Source organism: Chrysemys picta, chromosome 3 (assembly GCF_011386835.1).
Source record: "Chrysemys picta bellii isolate R12L10 chromosome 3, ASM1138683v2, whole genome shotgun sequence".
NCBI lineage: Eukaryota > Metazoa > Chordata > Testudines > Emydidae > Chrysemys > Chrysemys picta.
This window is the reverse complement of record NC_088793.1, coordinates 208,650,227-208,672,374: the sequence shown is the minus strand read 5'-3', so window position 1 is coordinate 208,672,374 and position 22,148 is coordinate 208,650,227. Positions and strand designations below refer to the sequence as shown.

The window sequence follows — 22,148 nt, the reverse complement described above, 5'->3', positions numbered from 1 at the left end:
AAACTCCAGCAGAGCCCATGTCGCTGGATTGCAGCGTTCAAACGTTAGTGACTCTGAGCTTCCCTATAACTTGCACAGTCTCCACGTTACCCAGTAAGCAGAGAGAGGCAAAAGCAACCCTCATAATCCCAAGGCTTTAATCCCACTCCACTGCTCGATACACTCACAGCCTAATCAATGTTCTATACACAGTCAAGAACAGACTACTTGTCAGAATGACAGCTTGTATGTACTGGTACAGTGGGCATGCTGAAAAGCTTGCCAACTGTACTGAGCTGGAAGTTTCCGCACTCACCTCTGTCTGCCTGTCCTGCACTTCCTTATTGCTTTTCCCCCAGTGCACACAGGAAAGTTACTAGGGAAGGTCCCATATAAAACCTAAGGTAGACACTTTCTTGGGGCCAGATCCTCAGAGGTATTTAGGTACCTAACTCCCACTGGGTTTTTTTTTGAGGATCTGGGTCTTTGACTGAAAGCTTTCTGGTACAAGGACTGTCTTTTTGTTCTGTGTTTGTACGTTAAAAAAATTGCGCAAAAAAAAAAAAAAAGCTAAGACGCAGGCAATTGTGGCTAAATAAGTTAATGCTTTTGCTAAACAAAAGCATAAGTGTAAAAAAATAAAAGTAACTGTTAAAATTGAAAAAAAAAAAACCAATCCCCCAAATCCTTTCCCGTATCAGGCCAATCCTCATATTGCTGAAACCATTACATCTTTGCTCCAACAAAAAATCATCCATAAGTATTCTTCAGTATGCAATTCTCTAATTTGGCTAGTACAAAAACCAAATGGGTCATGGCATTTTACTATTAATTATCAAAAATTAAATCAAGTAATTCTAGCTTGTGCAGCTGTTGTATCCAAAATGCCTAACCCAATTAAATCTGTAAATCCCAAAGCAAAATGGTTTTTTACCATTGATATTGCCAATGGCTATTGGTCTATACCTGTTTCTAAGAAAAGTCAACGTTATCTAGCTTTCACAGTGAAGGGGGTTCAGTACACTTTCCAAGTCTTACCCCCAAAATTCCATAACAGCCCAGCTATCTTTCAGAAACAAATAAAGCACATTCTGTCTAGGTTTTACAAACCATCTGTTTTATTTCAGTATGTAAATAACATTTGTTTAGCAACAAAAACTCAAAAAACAAACAAACCGAAAGTCCCTAAATAAGCTTTTACAAATCATCAAAAAAGCAAAACTAAAGTGTAACCCCGCAAAGGCACTAAAGTAGATCAGAAGGTGTCAGGGTCACGAATGTTGTGCTGTGGTTGGCAGTCTTTGTTCTAGAGGGCAAAAGTCCTTCTGGGCTGGAGAAGGAAGGTTTTCTTTTCTTGTGGTGGGGATTCTGTGTAAGCATGGGTCTGATCCTGCTTCCACTGAAGCGAATGGCAACCTGCAAACTGCGCCCCCCCCCCGGAAATAGGAGCAAGATCAAGCCCTTAAATATGTGTGTCACTTTCTAATCAGCGTAACAACTTCTCACACAGAGACACACACACTCCAGGTGTTATGTCTGCTCCATAAAATGTGATTATGCTGCAAATTATATTTGTTTACTTTGCCTTATCATTAACCAATTAACTATACACTGATGATTACACTGCAGTTGTTAAAACAATGGCATTGATATAGTTAAATTACGCAGACATTCTAAAATATCTCTTTCTATCTAGCATGTTTCAAAGAGCCTTGTTATCTAAGTGTAAGAATGTAACAATGCTATCAGATGCTATCCTCACTGCACAGCAGTACTTGGGAGAATTATTTTCTATACCTTTGGCTTCATGCCTGATTATAAATGTAATGAGAGCAAAATGTAATTGAGAAGCAGTGTGGTCCACATGGCAGGGCACGGTGACTCAAGAGACATGGGCTCTACTCCCATCTCTGCTGTGACTTGTTGGGTGACTTTAGACAATTCACTTTCCCTTTCTATGCCTTTGTTTTTCTCGCCTTCCAGCTGTTTTGTGTCTTGTCTAGTTAGACTGTGAGCCAGGACTCTCTCACTACATTTGTCTACAGCTCCTAGTGTGGGGGCCCTGATCTTATCTGGGGCTCAAGGCACTAGTAGAATGAGGTCAGACCAAGGGATGTGTCAGCACAAAGTGAAGTACCCATAACACTGGGATACACTTGCATCACTGAAACAGAGGTTATTTAACGCTTTGTTAGCTGGTTGGGTTGTTCTGGGTCTCCTGGCCCAGAAACAATGGGGAATAGAAAAGAGCCATTTTCCCAAAAGCCATGAGTGGTGGTGACCCCAACAAGCTTCATTTTCTCTCAGAGTCAGGGAGTTTAAGGCCAGAAAAGACCAGGTGCTCATCCAGTCTGCTCTGTACATCACAGGCCACTGTCCTGTACGCAGTCCCTTCTGCACTTGCTTGGGAATCCAAACAGACTGTAAGAGTCACCGTAGCTTCTCCTGGTGCTAAATTAACTTCCCTGAGCAGGGCATGTCCCTAATTGCCCTGAACCCCCTTGGACTGGGCTTTTCTGACCACCCACACCACAAATAGCCCCAGCATCTCCCTCCTTCATTCTATCCCAACTTGCACATGGCTCTTGGTTCCCCTCCCCTCACGATGTATTAAAGTATTAGTTGTTCCGATGTTATAGCAAGCAGAGTAAGATCACTGGACAACGTAGCTCATGAGAGAGTTACAAGGCATTTAGGTTAGTGAGATTAATTCAGTCATGCTTCCAAAGCATGAGAGGTACCAAGGATGATTATCTTACCTGGCCTGCTAGATTGAAGTAGGCATGGTTTGTCAGGCTAATAGGAGTAGTGCTGCTGCTTTGAGCTCGGTAGTTTATTGCTAGTTCCCCACCATCGAGCGTGTAGGTCACCCAGACTTTTAGTTCCCCAGGATACCCTTCCTCACCATCTGGACTCGTTCTGGAGAAGCGTATGCCATTTAGCAGCACCTCTGGGGTCCAGAGAACCTGCAACAACAATTTTGTTGACATTCATTTCATTTCTCTACCCCCGTGGAACACCACATGCAAGATACTTGACATGGCTCCATTTCCGGAGACAAACACATTTCTCAGAATTCTTGTTTACAGCCGCAGCGACATAGAAACCATTGTTAGACAGTAAGCTTCTTGGGGCAGGGGCCTTTTTTGTTCTGTGCTTGTACAGTGCCTACCACAATAAGGTCCTGATCCATGACTGAGGCTCCTAAGTGACAATCATAATATTTTACTGAGTAACACTCTTCTCTCGTGCTACATGTTGGATTTAACACAGGAAGAAGAAGCTGCCAACCAGTATTATTTCCCACTTCCTCAAGGTCCTGTATATTTCAGATACATAATCTAAAAACAAATGTATAGACTGCATTTTATCTAGAGGTCCTACAGTCTACATTCAGGGATCACTTAGCCCAATCCTGGGGTGGGAGCTCCTCAGCTGCACAGTTTAAAATAGGAAGTGAAAACAAACACTGTATCCAACTGAAATGACTAGGAGAAGTTGGAGGAACAGAACAACTAAAGCTGGAGTCCAATCAGAGCACTAGGGATAACTCTCAAAACCTCTAATAAGTGTCACAGGATCTTTAGGGTACATCTACACTGGAGAAAAAAACACACAGCAGCAAGTCTCAGAGCCCAGGTAAACTGACTCGGGCTCACGGGGCTAAGGCAAGGAGGCTAAAAACAGACATGTAGATATTTCTGCTCGGGCTGGAGCTCAGGCTCTGAGACTCACACACACCCCTGCTAGGTTTCAGAGCCCAGGTTCCAGCCCAAGATGCAACGTCCACCTTGCTATTTCAGCGATGCAGCATGAGCCCCACAAGCTAAGTCAGTTGACCTGCACTCAGACTTTCTGCCATGTGTCTTTTTTTGCAGTGTAGACATACCCAGAATGACCACAAACAGTTAGGATCACATCAGAAAGGTGCCATGCTCCCACGGCACCATGCGAAAGCACGTGTACGTGACCAACACAGAGCAAGGAATATCATCTGTGCTGAAGCACGTCCCTTGGAGTCACAGTTAGGCCCAATCCTGCTTAGCTTGTGAGATGCAATGTACTCACAGCAAGAGCTCTCTGGACACACAGACAGGATCAATAACTAGTTGAATCGCAGTATTCTCATACCACCTAGAGTGTCATCCTCCAAGTTCCCTAGTCAGCTTCCTTCTAATTGGAATGAAGTTACATCAACCTGCTCTCTATTTGCCATGGCTGAAAGGCCCTTCACATGCTCTTCTCTTTGCAGATGTGCGTGGTCTTGACCTGATTATTTGATTTCCATGTCTGGGTCAACTGTAATGTGCCTTTCTGCAGGTGGGACTGCTACAACTGCTGACCCTGGGTTCTAAGCAGCTATACCACAGCAAGCATACAGAGAAGGAAGGAGATAGACAAATCTAGCTAGTGGGGAAATGAGAGTCCAATGTCACAGAGTGTAAAAACAGCTGCTGCAGTCAGTGGCTACTAACGCCTTCTCAGATGGCAAGGATGTAATTTTATGTAATCCTGACCTATTTCATATAACTCAGACCAGGAAAGCAACATTAGTTTCTTACCAGCTTTCTGGAGTGCCAAACATTATTTATCATGCGGTCTGGGTGGTAGGAGATGTAGTCACAAAAATTACTGTTACTCTCTCCCTTCTCCCAGCTGTCAGTTTAACAACAGCACAGGACATTGTGTCCTGCCTGCAAGGCTGAATTTCTGTCCTGAAATCTCTTCTTTACTCTTTAAAATAATCTTCAGAGAACGTTTAAAAAAAAAATACCCTACATGTTTAGAATAAGTACTACTGCATAATTACTATTGCCGCTAAGACTTCAGTGATGACATTTTCATTGTGCAGTAGGAGAAACCGTAGGAAAAAATGTTATGCATTTTTGGCCCACATCCTTCACTGATGTAAATGTGTAGTTCAGTGGAATTATGCTGATTTACCCCAGCTGAGGATCTGGCCTTTGGTTATACTGCGACTGCTTTGATAACATGACTATTTGGTAACATGACATCTATTGCACTGTGGTAACAGCACTTCTTGGGTGATTAAAGGCCTTCCTATTAGAGCCTGTACATACACACTAACTAGCTGAAGGGGAGATCTCATTGAAGTGACTATTCAAAAAAACATCATTAAGGTTTTCTGGCCCCCCAAATCAGCATACTATTCCCGCAAAAACTGACAATTTTTGTTGAACATTGCCCCCCAGGATTAAAAGAAAAGCACAAGCACACAAAACCCCACCAGCCATTAACAGCCATCCAAGCCCAGAATAGCAGCTTCATGGACAAAAACAACTGTCTGAGAGGATTTGCTATTAAATGTACATATATTTCTACTTCATTTTTTAAATTAAATATTTGTTTTTTTTTCCCATCCATGAAGGCTCTAAGGCAGCCGGAGCCCCACAGGTGCAGGAACTACGGGTGCAGGGGGTGCTGCAGCACCCCCAGGTTTTGCACAGGGTCTCAGCTGCCGGCCCCACACCCAGGGGCTCTGCTGCTGGCCCCAGTCCCGGCCGCTGGTCCCATACCTGGAGTCTCGGCCGCCAACCAGGGGTCCCAGCCGCCAGGCCCCACGCCTGGCCCGGCACCCAGGATCCAGGCGGCCAGCCCCATGGCTGGGGCTCTGCTCCTGACCCTGGCCCGGGATTCCGCACCCATCCCCAGCTGTGACCCCAGCCTCTGCCCCCTTACCCTGTCTGCATCCCTCGCTCCTGAAGCCATATCCCTACTCCTGGCCCCAGCTTGAGGGAGTGGTGAGGGGCGCAGACATGGGTAAGGGGGGGGGCGCAGCTCAGCGCCCCCACTCTAAAAACTGTTCCAGCACCACTGTGACGCCCTAGGGAAATTGGGCTTGATCCTAAGAGGTGCTGAGTACTCTATTCCTGATTTAGCCAGGCACTTCAGCACATACTTAACTTCAAGCATATAAGTCGTCCTGCTGAATTCAATGGGACAGCTCCTGTGCTTGAAGTTAAGCTGGTGCTTATGGACTTTGCAGGATCAGGACCAGAGTGCTGGGCACCCTGCAGGATCGAGCCTCTAATGACATCCCAAAAGACAAGAGGCTGGACCTGAGTGATTGAGGTCATGTGTATATCGGAAAATGATACTATTTGTATTGCCGCTGCACCTAGGAGCCCTAGTGATAGACCAGGACTCCACTGTGCCAGGCACTGCACAAACACAGAACAAAAAGACAGTCTCTGCCGCAAGGGAGCTTACAGTCCAAGTTTTGTATACTTATCATTTTTAGAAACGGAACAAAATACATATACAGATAACAAAACAAGGTTGTGATCAAACACAAATGGGTCTTTTAAAAGGCAGCCAATACAGGTTACAAAACAGCTGTGTTGATACTTGTATGGGAAGTATAGTAATAATGGCAAAGAGTGTTTTACAAAATGGGGATACCTGGCATTAAACTTTATCTTGGTCTTTAAACGTGGGTGCTCAATGCAAAGCTGCTAATTCCTGCACTTTGGAGGACATGAGCCCGCTCTGAGAGCAGACGTTGTTAATGCTATACACAGTTATTTCTGTAACTGATTGAAAAGAACAGAGCCAACAACATTTGTAAGTGTGAAAAAAATGGGTTTCATAGAAAATATTTGGAAGATATTTCAGGAAAATATCTCAAACTTGTAATAAAGACTGTTCATCTCTCCAAACAGAAAGAACATAATGCTATACAGTAACCTGCCTGGGAACCTGGGAATCAGATGACTTCATGCTGACCACAGCACTGCGGCCAGCTAGATGACAAGTGGTTCTGCTCAACACCACTCAGCTAGTCATGGCTAACAGCTATTACACTGCTGACACATCCAGTCCTTGTCTACTCTAGCCACAGAGGTCAGCACTGTTAACTTGAGCACACCCAATTGAGTTTAAACCCTGGACAGTTTTCAAATGTAGACAAGTACTGGGAAAGAGACTTACACTGTTTAAAACTCCTTATTTAGTTTTTTTTAGAATCCATTTGACTCCAGTGTATAATTAGTATTTGGGATAAAAGATGTCTTTGCTAAAATTAAAACTGAAGAGGTCCCTGCTGTGGCAAGGGGAGCAAGGGGAAACAGAGCCACAGGGAGGAGAAATGGCTTGCCACAGCAACCCAGCAGGTAAAGTCCAGCCCCAGACCAGCTGTAGTGGCCAAGTCTGCAGCAGACAATATTTCTAATTAGGGGCAGCTTACCAGCTGTAAAAGCTGCTTGGTGCAAATTGCATGGACTGGGTGTTTTAACTGTATAGAGCTGAAGGATCATTATAAAAGAAGGAGATATTAGCGTGATAAGGAAGCCATTTGGAAAGAGTGTCAACTTTCAAGGTACAGAAAGCTTGTCCTCAAACATCAATAACACAGGGATAAAGCTACTAAAATCAACCTCTTGCTTTAACAGGATGCTCCTGATTGAAAACAAGGGAGATTAGAATCAGTTTGACCATGATCAGATTTACCTTGTCAAACCCTTTGTTCCCTCCATGCAGGCTGTTGGGTGGGTTGTTGAGGGCCAACTGATACTCTTTTCCTTCCACCGTGAATTTCCCATTAGCAATTCTGTTAGCAACTCGCCCAATTGTGGCTCCAAAGTAGGGGTGTTTGTTGACATAACCTAACAAAAATAAATGAGTCATCATTCAAAACGAAGTTCTAGTTTGACTGTGATCCCTAGAGCCAGGCGGATGGAGCTCAGAAAGTTGGATTGGGGGTGGGGTGGGGTGGGAAAAACAGTCCTGGCAAAAAGACAAGGGTAGAAGGTGTCTGCAAGTCTCCATTTGTTTACTAATTTGAGTTCTAGAAGGCATCCCCAATGGCGCATCTTGGAGGTGCATGCCCATTTCCATCACACCAAACAACTGCCCTGCACTCCTCGTGCCCTTCCAGAATGGGAGAGTTTCAGTCCTCAAAACTCATGGCTGCCGAACAAGGAACTGTGGAGTTTAAGGTTCCTTTACAAGAACAGCCACCTAAACAAGATGTACATGTTAAAAAGCCAGGAAATGGAGAGCTAAGGTGACACTTCCCACCCAATGTAGCCACTTGGAGCATGAGGCTGATGCATTAGCCACAAGGCAATCCTTCCTGCTAAATACCATGGAGGTGAGGCGTTCTCTACGCAGATCTCAGCCAGGTGGTCACCTCCAAAACACACTGCTGTAAGTGGCTTGCTCAGCATCCCAGAGGCAGGCTGTGGGAGAGCCCAGGACAGACACTAGATCTCCTGAGCCCCCGTACCCTGCACAGCCACAAGACCATCTTTTTGCTGCTTGCAGCCCCTGCCCTATTCACCATCAATATACGGACACTATGTTGTTGCCGCCTAGGGCAAGCCAACTTGGCAGATTCACTTAAAAGGGCGGCATGGCTGAGGGGAGGAGCCTTGGGCCAGTCTTTAGAGACTGGGTCTATTCCTGGCTTTGGCTGAAAGGCCCTTGAGCAGCCGCTTATTTGCTAAATAGGGGAAGGATGGTCATCTCCTCTCAGGACAGGGATACAGGCAGCCTGGGTTACTATTAAGAGCTATGAAATGCATAGAAATATTTCCCAGAGTCAGGGGAAGAAATTTTAATTCACAGTTTCTAGCTCCCAACTCAGTTCCCCTTCCCCTGTGGTATATTGTGTGAGAAGGTCTCCCTAACAATCACTCTCTGCTGCAAGAGATGAACCTGGCTCACAGCAGGTGAGCTCACAAAGCAAACTCCAATACTTGCAGGTATTCAAGCTAAAAAGTTCTTGGTGCTGATGCTAGGTCTCAACAAGGGCAGTGCAGTGAGGGGGCTTTGGGGGGATAGCGCCCCCTGTCGGGTCCATATCTGTGCATTATGAGAAGGCTGCCATTTAAAAAACAGGTGTTTTTCCTTTTGGGGCGGGGAGGGGAAGGGATGAGGGGGTCTGTACTCTAGAGAACACGGTCATCCACTGTCACCAAATTCTCACCCCAGACTTTACCCAGACTCTGAACTGACAGGCCAATTTTTGAGCCACCCTAATGACGCATGTGGATTTTAGAGCGGTTTGAAAATTAGAATCTACACAGAAACCAATTAGTGCTCTACCATAGTAACAAACGCACCCTATTAACCAGAGAAACCAAACCCATTCATCCAAATCTACTCCATTCCTCGGGCAAAAATCCAGATTAATACATGGTCTCTGCTCTGCTCTCAGATTCTCCATCGAGAATGGAAAGCAGTATTTGGCCTCCTACTTTCACGCAAATTTGTGAGATAACAAAATGGAGGGAATGCATGAAATAAAAGCAGTCTGATGTGTGTCTGCCAGGGAGCTGCCAGCAAGCCTGGAGTGTGTGTTCCCTTCTGGAGCTAAGCGAGCATTCGGAGTGCTTCTTCAGTATTCGGAAGAGGCGAGAACATGGTCCCAATGTGACAGCTGGGGCATTCTGCTCTCAGTGGTCACTCCATGGTGCTCCAAGAGGCTCATATAATTTGCCTTAAAAACAGGAAGAAAGCGCCTATTTGCAGTCAGGTGGTGACTGATCAGCTGCTTATTGCAGGACTGAGTGCACTCATGTGTGCTTTGTGCCTGGCTCAGATCTGTTTAGGGATACAATGACCTCAAGGCAGCCATTTCTCCGTCAAGCCTTATTTCATGGGCTTTCCAAAGACCGAGCTCAACGTAATGCAGAGTAACCCCTAGTCTGAGGAATCCCATTCATTTCAGTGGCACTGCTCCATTGTAGTTCATGAGCAAGATGGGCAGAATCAGGAGCTAAATGTTTTTCAGAACTAGATTCAGTGGAGTAACAGACAGGCCTGTTAGCTCCACTCTAGTAAGGCACTAGTCAGAAATGTCCACTCACATCCCTCGCTCCCAGAGCCCTGAACATACAGGCTTGTCCTCTCAGGCCTCTACCATCCACATCGCTGTCCCTCCTCTCCATACAAAGCACAACTGCTTGGATCACTTACCCTGCCTGCCCCCTCTTGAAGCCTCTTCACCTGTTCCCCTCTTTCTCCACATTGGGGTCAAACTACTTGTCTTCACTTCACGGGTCTTCGTGACTCTGCACTCACTGCATGCCCACTCCCGCCTCTTGTCCACCAACCCCGCCTGCTCTGCTGAGCCAAGGTTGCCAGCCTCCTCCGCCCCCTTGTCAGTTCTCACACAGACCTTCGTGCCAGCATCCATACTGCCACCTGCACATGGAACACCCACCCTGAACTGATCGATAAGTCCCCAACCTCTCCATCCCCAGCATCCAGTTCTGCTGCTGCAGCCAGGGGCAGCCGGGGATTGACAACATTCATAGCGTTATTAATTATCTGTATGACCCTAGTGCAGGGGTTGGCAACCTTTCAAAAGTGGTGTGCCGAGTCTTCATTTTCACTCTGAGTTAAGGTTTCACGTGCCAGTAATACATTTTAACGTTTTTAGAATGTCTCTTTCTATAAGTCTATAATTAAACTATTGTTGTATGTAAAGTAAATAAAGTTTTTAAAATGTTTAAGAAGCTTCATTTAAAATTAAATTAAAATGCAGAGCCCCCCAGACTGGTGGCCAAGACCCGGGCAGTGTGAGTGCCACTGAAAATCAGCTCGTGTGCCGCCTTTGGCACGCCTGCCATAGGTTGCCTACCCCTGCCCTAGTGCCTAGGAGCCCTCGCCATGGACCAGAACCATGCTAAGTGCTGTACAAACAAAACAAAAACATGGTCCCTGCCCCATTTTCAAGTTTCGCAAGCCTGACTCTGATCTCACTTGCATAGGTGTGTAAATCAGGGGCAACTCCAGTGCAACCGACAGAGAGACACTTGGTGCTAAGAGGTAAAGATTACATACTGGGCAAGGACTATGCCATTTTGTTGTTGTACACACCTAGCACAATTTATCTAAGGTTCTCCTATGGCTCCCATCACCATATCTGAGCACTTCACATGCTGTTGCATTTATTCTCACAACTCGGCCATCAGGCAGGGCAGGGCGATTATCCCCTTCTACAGTTGGAGAACTGAGGCACAGAGAGGCTAAGTGACTTCCCCATGGTCACAAAAGGAGTTTGTGGCAGAGCAGGTAACTGAACCCAGGATCTCTTAAGTCCCAGCTTGGTGCCCTAACCATTTGACCATCCTCCTTCTCAAGGCTTCATTCTTGATTGGGGCCTCTAGCTGCTACAGTAATCAAAATTATTATAATGTATCTCATTGCCATAAGAATGACTCTACAGGATCAGGCCAACGGTCCATGTAGCCCAGTATCCTGTCCCTGACATTGGCCAGTGTCAGACGCGTCAGAGGGAATGCACAGAGCAGGGCAATTTTGAATGCTCCACCTCCATTGTCCAATCCCAGCTTCCGGCAGTTGGAGATTTAGGTACACCCAGAGTATGGGGTTACAACCTTGACCATCTGGACCTATTCTCCAGGAATTTATCTAATTCTTTTTTGAACCCAGTTATACTTCTGGCCTTCACATCATCCCCTGGCAACAAGTTCCATGGGATGACTGCGTGTTGTTTGAAAAAATACTTCCTTATGTTTACTTTAAACCTGCTGCCTATTAATTTCATTGGCAACTCCTGGTTCTTGTGTTATGTGAAGGGGTAAATAACTCTTCCTTATTCACTTTCTCCACACCAGTATGATTTTATAGACCTCCGTCCTATCCCTCCTTAGTCATCTCTTTCCTAATTGTACAGTCCCAGATGCTGTGCTGTGATTGTCTTTGTTCTAAACATAAAAAGTCCTTCTGGACTGGGGAAGGAAATTTTTCTTCTCTTGTGGTGGAGATTCTGCGTAATATGGGTCTGATCCTGCTTCCACTGAAGCAAATGGCAACCTGCAAGTCCCCCTCTCCCCCCCTACACACACTGACTGAAATAGAAACCTCTCCTTTGCCTTGCCCATAGTCACTCACACCAGTGTGGGTGGATGGAACACAACACCACTGGGATATGGCAGTGTTTTGCACCCCCTGTGCACTACAGTAGAGGACTAAGCTGGGAGCAGGGCCATGGAGAACCAGGGGCCAGTGAGAGGTGCCTTAGAAAAGGATCAGAAAGAAAATAATCAAGAAGCTAGGTCAATGCATATTGTCTTTGAAAAAAATGGATTTAAACCCACCTTCCAAGCGATCAAAGCCCAGGACAATGTCAGAGAGGTTCCCATCCCTGCCTTTGGTTTCCAGTGCAGTGATTATACAGCCTAAGGAGATAATCTCCACTTGAACTCTGTCTGATTTCAGCAGGAACTTTTCAACAGCCCCTCCTCCTCCCTTCTGGGGCAAGTGTCCAAACACCTCTCTGGTCACCTCTGTCATTTCTCCCCACAGCTGGATGTCTCTGGAAAACAAGAGAGAAACCACAACACCAAGGTAAGCAGACGGCTGAGGACGGGAAATCCGGAAAGCAGAGGCAGGAGCAAGAAAACACACTGCAAACAGGACAGAGCTTGGAGCCAGGAAATCACATGATCCTCCCCCAAGCGGGCCAAGCCAGAACAGACAGGGATAGACTGTCCCGTACGTTTTCCTGGCCCCTCTCTGAAACAGGGAGGCCAGCCAATATTCTGCTAAACGAAAACTAAGCTGCAACCTCATCTACAGCGCGACTATCAGCTGCTCTATCCCATTTCAGCAAGCAGGTAAACACTACGGGGTCCAGCATGCAATGCTGGTTTTGATATAACATGAGCAGCCAGCCATTCAACTCCAGATGGAGGATTGCATGCTGGGATATGTAGTTCACACTGCTGGCACCAAGAGGGGGAGCGCTGTAGGCTGTGGCCTGTAGTTTTGAGAAATCTGAGCTGGAATAAAAGAGAAGAGAGACTTTCAAAATGCAGGATTGCCAACCCCCAGGGTTCAAAAAGCTGGAGTCAGACCCTCAAAATCACCAGACTGGCTTAAAAATCATGAGATCTTACAAAATAATACATTGTGGGCTCATTTTATTTGCCTTCTGGCATTTGAGTTTTTAGGATACACTCAGATCACATTTCCAAGTTTTTTTCTACAATCAGGAGGACTAGAAATAGGATTACCATACGTCTGTTTTTTCCCGGACATGTCCGGCTTTTCGGCAATCAAACCCCCGTCCGGGGGGAATTGCCAAAAAGCCGAACATGTCCGGGAAAAATACCGGCCGGGCACTTCCTCTCCCGCAGCTGCTCTGCTCCTCCCCTGACTCAGACTTCGGCTCTGTTTAAGAGCCAAGCTGCCCGAGCCAGCGCTACTGGCTTCGGGCAGCCCCCTTGCCTCCGGACCCCAGCCACCGGCTGGGCACTTCCCTTCCCAGGCTCCAGCTGCTCTGCTCCGGCGGCGCAGGGTCCGGAGGCAAGGGGGCTGCCCGAAGATGGTAGCACTCGGGCAACTCGGCTCTTAAACAGAGCCGAAGAGTCAGGGGAGGAGCAGAGCAGCTGGAGCCTGGGACGGGAAGTGCCCGGCCGGGGGCGCAGGGTCCGGAGGCATAGGGGCTGCCCGAAGCCCGAGCGCTACCGGCTTCGTGGTTTGCCGGGCAGCCTCCAGACCCTGCGCCCCCGGCTGGGCGCTTCCCCTCCCGGGCTCCAGCTGCGCTGGGGAAGCGCCGGCCAGGGGCGCAGGGTCTGGAGGCTGTCTGGCAAACCGTGAAGCCGGTAGAGCTCGGGCAGCCCTTTTCGCATGGCTGGGAGGGAGGAGGGGGAGTTAGGGCGGGGACTTTGGGGAAGGGGCGGAGTTGGGGCGGGGGTGGGAAAGGGGCGGGGCCAGGGCCCGTGGATTGTCCTCTTTTTTTATTTTTTAAATATGGTAACCCTACTAGAAACTTACTGTTGTTTTAAAAGGAAGCTGAGATTCTCCCATAAGCACCTGACTCTGGCAGCTGGGGATTTAAGACAATCACCAAATATGGCAAGCCTCACAATAGAATTGTGAGCATTGGCAACAATAACTTGTCTGTGCTGGAGAAGAAAGGCGATCTGCTATGACTTGGAAGTGATATGTACTAGAAATCACATTGCGGACACTCTCCTTCAGCACTGCCAACCCCCATGTATTCTCAATCACAAGTCAGGGCCTCAGAATCATGAGATTTATTAAAATAATACATGTTCAGGATTTTTTTGTTTGCCTTCTGGGTTTGTGCCTTTAAAGGGTCACATTCTCAAGGTATTCTCCACAATTGAAGGCTGGAAACTTAATTTTTAAATGAAAGCTGAGATTCCCATTTAATCACAGAACTCCAGGAGCTGGAAATTAAGAAACATACTACATATCATGAGTCTCACAATAAAACCGTGAGAATTGGCAACCGTGATTTTAACTCCTTTGAAGTTGAGATTTTTGGAGAGACAAGGTATACTCTTCTCCCATATCATGGCAGTATTTGCCATGCATTATTTAAGCACCATGCAGGTAAACAGCTTGATATTTCTAGGAAGTATGACATTAAGGGAGTAAAATAAGTGTTGAAATATCCCTAGGCCCCAATCGTGTAACACCTGCATCACTTTACTCACATGAGTAGCTCTTCTGAGATCAATGGGGCTACGCATGGGAGTAAAGCAAAGGGGCCATTCACATGGGTTGCAGGATCAGGACCTTAGCTAGTAGATTCCATTGTTTTCAGCATTTGTGGTCTTTAAAATATCACTTGGGCAGTCCCAACTTAAAATCAAGCAGGTGTGACTGGGTTGCAGCATAGAGTAAATCAAAATAAAATCATTATGAAAAACAGAGGCTTTTGTCAATTAATGTCTTGTTATTGATTTTATTAAATTTATAAACTTGATTATCTGTGAAGCATGGACACTGACAGTCTTTATAACAAGCAACAACATCTGGCACATATACACCTCTACCCCTATATAACGCTGTCTTCAGGAGCCAAAAAATCTTACCGCGTTATAGGTGAAACTGCGTTATATCGAACTTGCTTTGATCCGCCGGAGTGCGCAGCACCGCCTCCCCGGAGCACTGCTTTACCGCGTTATATCCAAATTCGTGTTATATCAGGTCGCGTTATATCGCAGTAGAGGTGTACTTCTATAGATGTAGTTGCATAATGGCTACACATTTGGAAATGGATGGGAGACGTGGATTTTTGTAAGTCACCGTGTTGATATTTTTTGCATTTACATTATCATGATGATTTATCCTTTCTAATAGGAGGTGCCTTGTGGTCCCAATCAGGATAGAGGTCTCATTGTGCTAGGAGCTGTATCAGTGCACAGGTAGACAGTTCCTGCCCCAAACAACTGACTTGCCTGTCACATTCATTTGTGTCTTTGTCAAGAGGAGGGAAGGACAAGGAGGATAACAAAACTAAGATCATGTGGTTACATAGTTCACTACTGTGCAGCCTGATGGCCCCATATACTAGAGGAGCATTAGAAGAATATGAAATAAATATAGCTTTCCCCACTTGCCTTATTACTAGAGCTGGACAGAAGATGGGGGAAAGGGTGTTCATGGAAAAATTTTGACAGAAGTTAAAAAAAAAACTAGTTTTTGTTGAAATTCTCCACAGAAATCTTCAACTTCTCATTGAAACTGAAAAATGTGGGGCTTTGGTTTCTTGATGAAAGGTCAAAATTTTCCATGGAAAAGACAATTTTTGCAGGGGAAAAAAGGTTGCCCCATTTTCTGTCAAAAACCAGTTTTGATGGAAAATATCCTACTAGCCCTACCTATTGCCTGTAAACGTAACAGCCAGTCTGGGGTTTGAAGAAAGAGGGCAGTAGCCTCATGGGTTAATTCCGGGAGGACATCCCATGCATAGTACACAGCATGGATGGAAGTATGGAGCAGCTTGCCACACATACTGACATCTGGGCCTTCAAGGCTGGCCCCATTGCACTGACTCCCTCACTTCACCAATCAGAGACTTGCAGATCCCTGATGAGTCTAAGGTGATGGTGAGGTGGTAACTGGTGCTGAGTAGCACAGACAAGCAATGATCCAGGGAAACAACCCTAGCAGCAGTATCTTGAATGGACTGGAAGGTGAAGGGGGTTGGGGTACACATCTGGGTGTGAAAGAGATGGATTTAGCTCTATGAATAGAAAGAAAAGGACAGGCCCTGCTTCCAGGACTCTGAGGTATTATGGATGGGGCTGTGCCTTGTCAGGAGAGGAAGCTGGCCTGCTGGTTGGAACTAGGGCAGCCAGGCCTAGTGACCAGAGCCCAATTCAAGAGTCAAGTTACCAAGTCCAGGGAATGAGTCAGAGCATCAGCTGGACCAGGACCAAGGCCATAGCCACAGGGATGAAATGCTACTGAGCAACCAGGCCTGCTGCAGGGTTTGAGAATGTGCCTGCAGGAGCCTTCAGCCAGTCAGGAGGCCAGGTTCATTAGCTGAATCAGCTGAGGGCAATGAGCTGGGTCTGTTCAGCCCTGGGTCCCTGACAGTAAGAGAAAGGGTTGGGGCTGTGGACTTGTTTGGGCAAGAGAGAAGGAGAGGGGGAAAAGGGATGGAGGGAGGAGGAGAAAGTGGCACAGAGAAGAGCCGTGTACTGAGATGAGGACAGATACTGGCTAAACACAGGTAGGGGAGAGGAACCAGTGGATTGGGCAGGAGCAGATAGTGAGCTGATCTAGACAAGAACAATCAAGCATGTTGGCTGGAGCAACTAGGTAACCAGGCAAAAGCAAAACTGCAGAAGCAAGGGATCCTATTGCAGGCAGGAGAGCCTCTGGGGAGCTGGCCTGGTGACCAGCTGGCCAATGTAACTGATGACAGACAGTACCATGATCAGGAGTGGGCTGCAGATGTTGCTGCTGCAGTCACTATGGTAACACAAACAGATATTCATTGAGTGGTGATGCTGGAGGAAGAGCAATGTGTGCGAGGTATTATGGCAGCCAACGGATCATCCCCTAATTTCATTAACATCACAACCTGAGGCTGCAGACTTCCTGCCACTTCTCTCCAACAAGCAGGTGGGAAGAGAACCCTTTCAAATCCACATGCCCCTGTCTGGGGCAGTCCATCCCAGCCTCTGTAGTGCTCATCAGGCCCCACCACTCAGCCTGGATGGGGAACTGCGGTGTTCCAGTTAGTGGGGTACCTTGCCTGGTGGGTTTGAGGCCAGCACTGAATTGGGATTAGTCAAGGCTGTGGCTGGGTGTCCCCAGGGCGGGGAGTGATGTGGACTGGGAGCAGGAGACCAACAGAGCTCAGCCAGTGTTTGCTCAGCTCTCCACTCCACCTCCACACACCGTGGCCCAAGTGACTAAAAAGACTGGTCACAAGAGGCACCGGATCAAACATAAACATCCCTCTCTGGGTATTAAGAAGTTCTGCTTTACTCCACAAAACTCAAACTCACCCACAGTCCTTGGCCATGCAGCGTCCGGTCAGTGAACTCCACACCAATAACCAGGGCCGCTCCTGTTTCCCCAGAGCTCCCTGTCCTGGCAAAGCCCCTGCCTCTCACTCCCTTGTGACTGACAGCCCCTCGCAACTGACTGTCCCCCTGATCTGATTCTGAACAGACTGCCTGGCTCAGGGGGGGCCTCTGAGTGGGGCAGCAGAAGGAAGGGCTGTGGGATTCCCTTGGGGGCACACTGAAAGGGTATACGCCCTACCACAGAGAGCTGCTCGGGTGGGTTGTTTGTGCAGAAGGGGGGGTTGTGGGGGCTATTTGTTTGGATACCCTGGAATGAGAAGGCTGTTGGCTTTGATGCGGTAGGCATTTGGGGAGTATGTGGGTGGAGTTAGCTCAGCTCTGGGGAGTGGGTTGTTTCCCAGAGGATGGTTTTTAGCGGTATGGCTGAGGTAACCTGGGATTTGTTCTTGTTACCCCATTCTGAGACCCGGCCCATCCTCATTAAGGACCTGAACCAGAGCCCATTAAATCAATGGGAGTCTTTCCACTGTTCTTCAGTGAGCCCCGAGTCAGGCATTAAGAAGGGGGATGAAGCTTGAGTGGGCTCCATTGGACTTTAGGAGGAAAGTTAACAGAAAGAGATGAACAGCTGGGGGTTTGGGAACCCTGGTTACTAGTGAAGAACAAAGGACTGGTCTAATAGGTCTAGAGGTGCTGAGAGATGCCTGGGCATCCTTCATTTAGGGACACATGCTGCCAGAACAAGGTTTGTTCTTATGAAAGGAGGGTCTCAGCCATCCTGACTGATAAATGCTGTGAGAAGGGCTATGGGGAAGCAGGACCTTACTACAGACAGAGGGCATCTTGTTAGTTAAGCTTAGGTTCTAGAATGCATGTTATGATTTTATTTTATATGTAACCCTTTCTTTCTATTAATCAGACTTGCTTCTTCTCCCATCTCCATACTTTGTTAAATAAACTTATTCTTGTTTTCACTACAAAAGATGATAAGTGCTGTGTGTGAAGTGGAGCGACAATACTGAGGGGACACGGTGCCGTTCCTGGAGGAACAGCGGGTCTGGCAATGCTGTGAGTGTCCCGTGGCACAGGGACTGGGCACTGTAGGAGGATGCTTGGAGGGCTCAGGGGTTGGACTGTGCCTATCGCTGACCTGCAGGAGGGACAGTAGTGCCTACGTGGGCTGAGAAGGGAGTGCTTGAGTTGCTAAGGGCAGGTGATAGTGAGGTGCCTCACATCCTGGGCACCCCCCGCCTCCCGGAACCATCATAGAATATCAGGGTTGGAAGGGACCTCAGGAGGTCATCTAGTCCAACCCCCTGCTCAAAGCAAATCACAGTAATTCCATCCCTATTCAGCAAAGCCCCTGTGCACATGACTAAATGCCATAGACTCCAATGGAGTTTAAGCGCTTTGCTAAATCCCGTATTCGGGACAACCCTTGTGGAAAAGTCCTATATAACTGCATAGGGATTAAATCAGTAAGGTTCTATAGAAAATGTAACACCATTCTATAGAAATTACTCTCAACACTTTTCCAATTTAATAGAAAATAATAACCTTTCTCTAGATTTTTGGATCCATCCTATAGAATGTAATAGAGAATTCTAATGTTCTGTTCTATACTGCTGACACTAGGAGAACTGTTTGTGATTAGCAAACGTGCTCTGTGATCTGTAGCTTGGCGAGGAAGTGGTGATGGAGACTGTGGCTTTTGTAACATTAAAGGAGTTGATATTCTGATTTAGTTCTATGATTCATTTCAAGGAGGGTCTGGGTTCATCTGCTTATCTAACATTATCATCAGTAATTCATTCATGCTCTCTGTGTTCCCCACCCATACATACAAGGGCCCACAGTGATGCTCAAAGGAGTGAGTGGGTGGCAATACCATTGTACTATATTTGATCAAATACCATAAATTAGCGATTTACAATTTTCAAGTGTCTTCTGGTTACAGGTTAACCAGAATGGGAAATAATCTGCCAGCTCACTCCTACCACTGAGTCACATGGAGACTGAGGGAGGAACTGCTCCCTTTGTTCCTGGTTCCTTCAGAGTTCAGAGAAACAGGACTTTTGTATGTTCTTTGTAAATAAGTCAGGTATTTCATTGATGCAGTTTTATCACCAATTTCTATTTCCAACTGGACCATCCCCAGGGCCCTGAACTTTGACTAGCTGCTTGGGAGCAGGGTAGGGTGACCAGGTGTCCGGTTTTGGACCAGAACACCTGGTCAAAAAGGGATCCTGAAGGCTCCGGTCAGCACCACTGACTGGGCCCTTGACTGTCCAGTTCGCGGTGCCGTGCAGCAGGGCTGGCAGGCTCCCTGCTAGCCACCATGCCACGTGGCTCCCAGGTCGGGAAGCAGCCAGCATGTTCGGCTCCTAGCCTTAGGGGTGGCCAGGGGGGTCTGCATGCTGCCCCATTCCCCGCCCTCAGCTGCAGCTCCTATTGGCTGGATCAGAGCAGGAGAGGAAGTAGTGTGAGCACGACTCCCGAGCGCTCAGCAGGTGGCTGTTGAGGGGTGGCGTGGTGTGCACCTCTCCCGCTGCTGCTCAGCCCCTTCTCCTTGCATGGCTGGGCTTGAGATGCGGCGCATGCCCTGCGGCGATCCGCGGTCTATCTGTCACCCCATTGCCAGCACCCAGGAGTTCAATCTATGTGTATCCCCATCTCTGAATGCTGTGAATGGGGCTGCATCTCAATCCCCTCACTGCATCCCTCCCCGTCCCAACCCCCCCACACCTCCATCTCCCCTCACTGCATCCCTCCCCGTCCCAACCCCTCCCGAACCCCATCCCCATCACTGCATCCCAACCCCTCCCGAACCCCATCCCCCATCACTGCATCCCTCCCCGTCCCAACCCCTCCCGAACCCCATCCCCATCACTGCATCCCAACCCCTCCCGAACCCCATCCCCCATCACTGCATCCCTCCCCGTCCCAACCCCTCCCGAACCCCATCCCCATCACTGCATCCCTCCCCGTCCCAACCCCTCCCGAACCCCATCCCCCATCACTGCATCCCTCCCCATCCCCCCCATCACTGTCCCAACCCCCCCGCACCTCCATCCCTCGTCACTGCATCCGCCCCCGTCCCACCCCCCATCCCCCTCACTGCATCCCTCCCCATCCTATCCTGCCCCCCACACCTACCCATCCCAGCCCTGTACCTCTTACAGCGCTCTCCCACCCATCCTCTCCACCTCCCAGAGCTGCCACCCCTGTATTCCTCACCCTCCACACCCCTGCCACCTCCATACACTGCTACACTCCCATTATGTCCCTATACACCCGTGTGCCCCCCATATCCTCATGCACCTGTAGCCTTCTGCCTCCCCATGCATCCCCATCCACCCCACATACCCCTCACCCCTCCTCTCTCCTTCACTGCCCCCTCTCACCCGCACCCTGCTCTCATCCTTGGCTTCTTTCCCTCCCCATCCTTTCTCCTCCACCCCACCTTTTCCCCTCCAGCCAACTCTCCTCCCTTCCCAGTTGGGTGATTTAGGCAGCCCCCAGAAAAGTGTATGAAAAAGTGTCTCTGTGTAGGTAAGTGTAATAAATGATGGGGGGGGGGTACCTTTTATGGACTCCCAGCCAGCCAGTAGCTATAAAATCCCTCTTAGTAACTGTTCTCTAATTGCTCTACCTGTAAAGGGTTAAAAAGTCTCATTGCTATGCATAGGTAAAAGGAAGTAAGTGGACTCTTGACCAAAAGAGCCAATGGGAAGGCTAGAACTTTTTAAAATTAAAATTAAAAAAAGACTTCCCCTTTGTCTGTCTGTCTGTTCTCTGGGGAGAGTCAGACAGGGCAGTTATGCTGTAAACAGCTTGGGGCCAGTTATGACAAATCCTCAGTATCATACCTAAAAACTACTCATTTAAAACCCCAAATATGTAAGTAGATCAGAAAATGTCTAAAAAGATGTGATTCGGTTTATCTCTTTTTATTTCTTTATGGCTTGTGAACTCTGTGCTAACCCCAGGTGCTTTTGTTTTGTTTGTAACCTTTAAGCGGGACCCCAAGCCAAGAAAGCTATTCTTGGTGCTTAATCCTTGTAGTTATTCTTTTAAAATCTAGCAATAGCCTAAGTTTCCAGATGTATTTTCTTTCTTTTTTTTTTTTAAATAAAATTTATCTTTTTTTAAAAACAGAATTGGATTTTTGTTTCTTAAAAGGTTTGTGCACATGTTGTTTAATTAGCTGGTGGCAACAGCTAATTTCCCCCCCCTTTTTTTTTTTCTTTCTCAGCTCTTCCCTGGAGGGGTGTGTGTGAAAGGCCTTGAGGGTACCCCACAGAAAGAAATTCCCAAGTGCGCCTTCCTGGGCTCTCAAAGGGGTTCTGCACTTGGGTGGTGGCAGCATCTACCAATCCAAGGTCAAAAAAAAGCTGTAACCTTGGAAGTTTAATACAAGCCTAAAGTGGCCAGTATTAATTTTTAAAATCCTTGTGGGCCCCCACCTTCTGCACTCGAAGTGCCAGAGTGGGGAATCAGCCTTAACAGCAAGTGTGTACATACATGCATTGTATGTGTGTAAGAGACGGTGTCTCTTTGTGTAGGGTGGTACATGTATTGCCACATGTGTGCATATCTGTGTGAATAAAATTTGCAGCCTAACTCTTGACTTTTATTCCTTTTGCTGGTTTGCGCACAAAAAAAATTATGACATAAAATATGTCTGTATTAACTTCACAACAAGTTTTTAAAAGAGAAGGGAACTCTAAAAGAAAAGTATTATTTCTTAAAAAGTGAATGTTGTTGACTAGTAATTGCAGAAGAGCCGACGGATCAGACATGTCTCCCCACCTTTGTCTAGCGACATTATAAACTCTGTGTTGCAGACTCTCTCTGTTTATGTCTATGTCCAGC

General features: G+C 47.3%; 1 protein-coding gene across 18 annotated transcripts in view; it reads right to left on the bottom strand.

Annotated features, from left to right (window-relative positions):
* GALM (galactose mutarotase) overlaps positions 1-22,148 on the bottom strand; it is a 69,001-nt gene that overhangs the window by 17,456 nt on the left and 29,397 nt on the right. For 9 of the 18 annotated variants that reach the window (XM_065590867.1, XM_042852726.2, XM_065590876.1 and 6 more), the window contains 3 exons: positions 12,072-12,289; positions 7,450-7,604; positions 2,739-2,945 (listed from right to left, as the gene is read on the bottom strand). In XM_065590867.1, the coding sequence (XP_065446939.1) occupies positions 2,739-2,945; positions 7,450-7,604; positions 12,072-12,267 (558 nt within the window). In that variant the 5' untranslated portion in view covers positions 12,268-12,289. Of the gene's footprint in view, positions 1-2,738; positions 2,946-7,449; positions 7,605-12,071; positions 12,290-12,472; positions 12,675-14,822; positions 14,991-22,148 lie in introns of those variants that run through there. The other 9 variants (XM_065590864.1, XM_065590863.1, XM_065590873.1 and 6 more) reach the window with 3 other exon arrangements.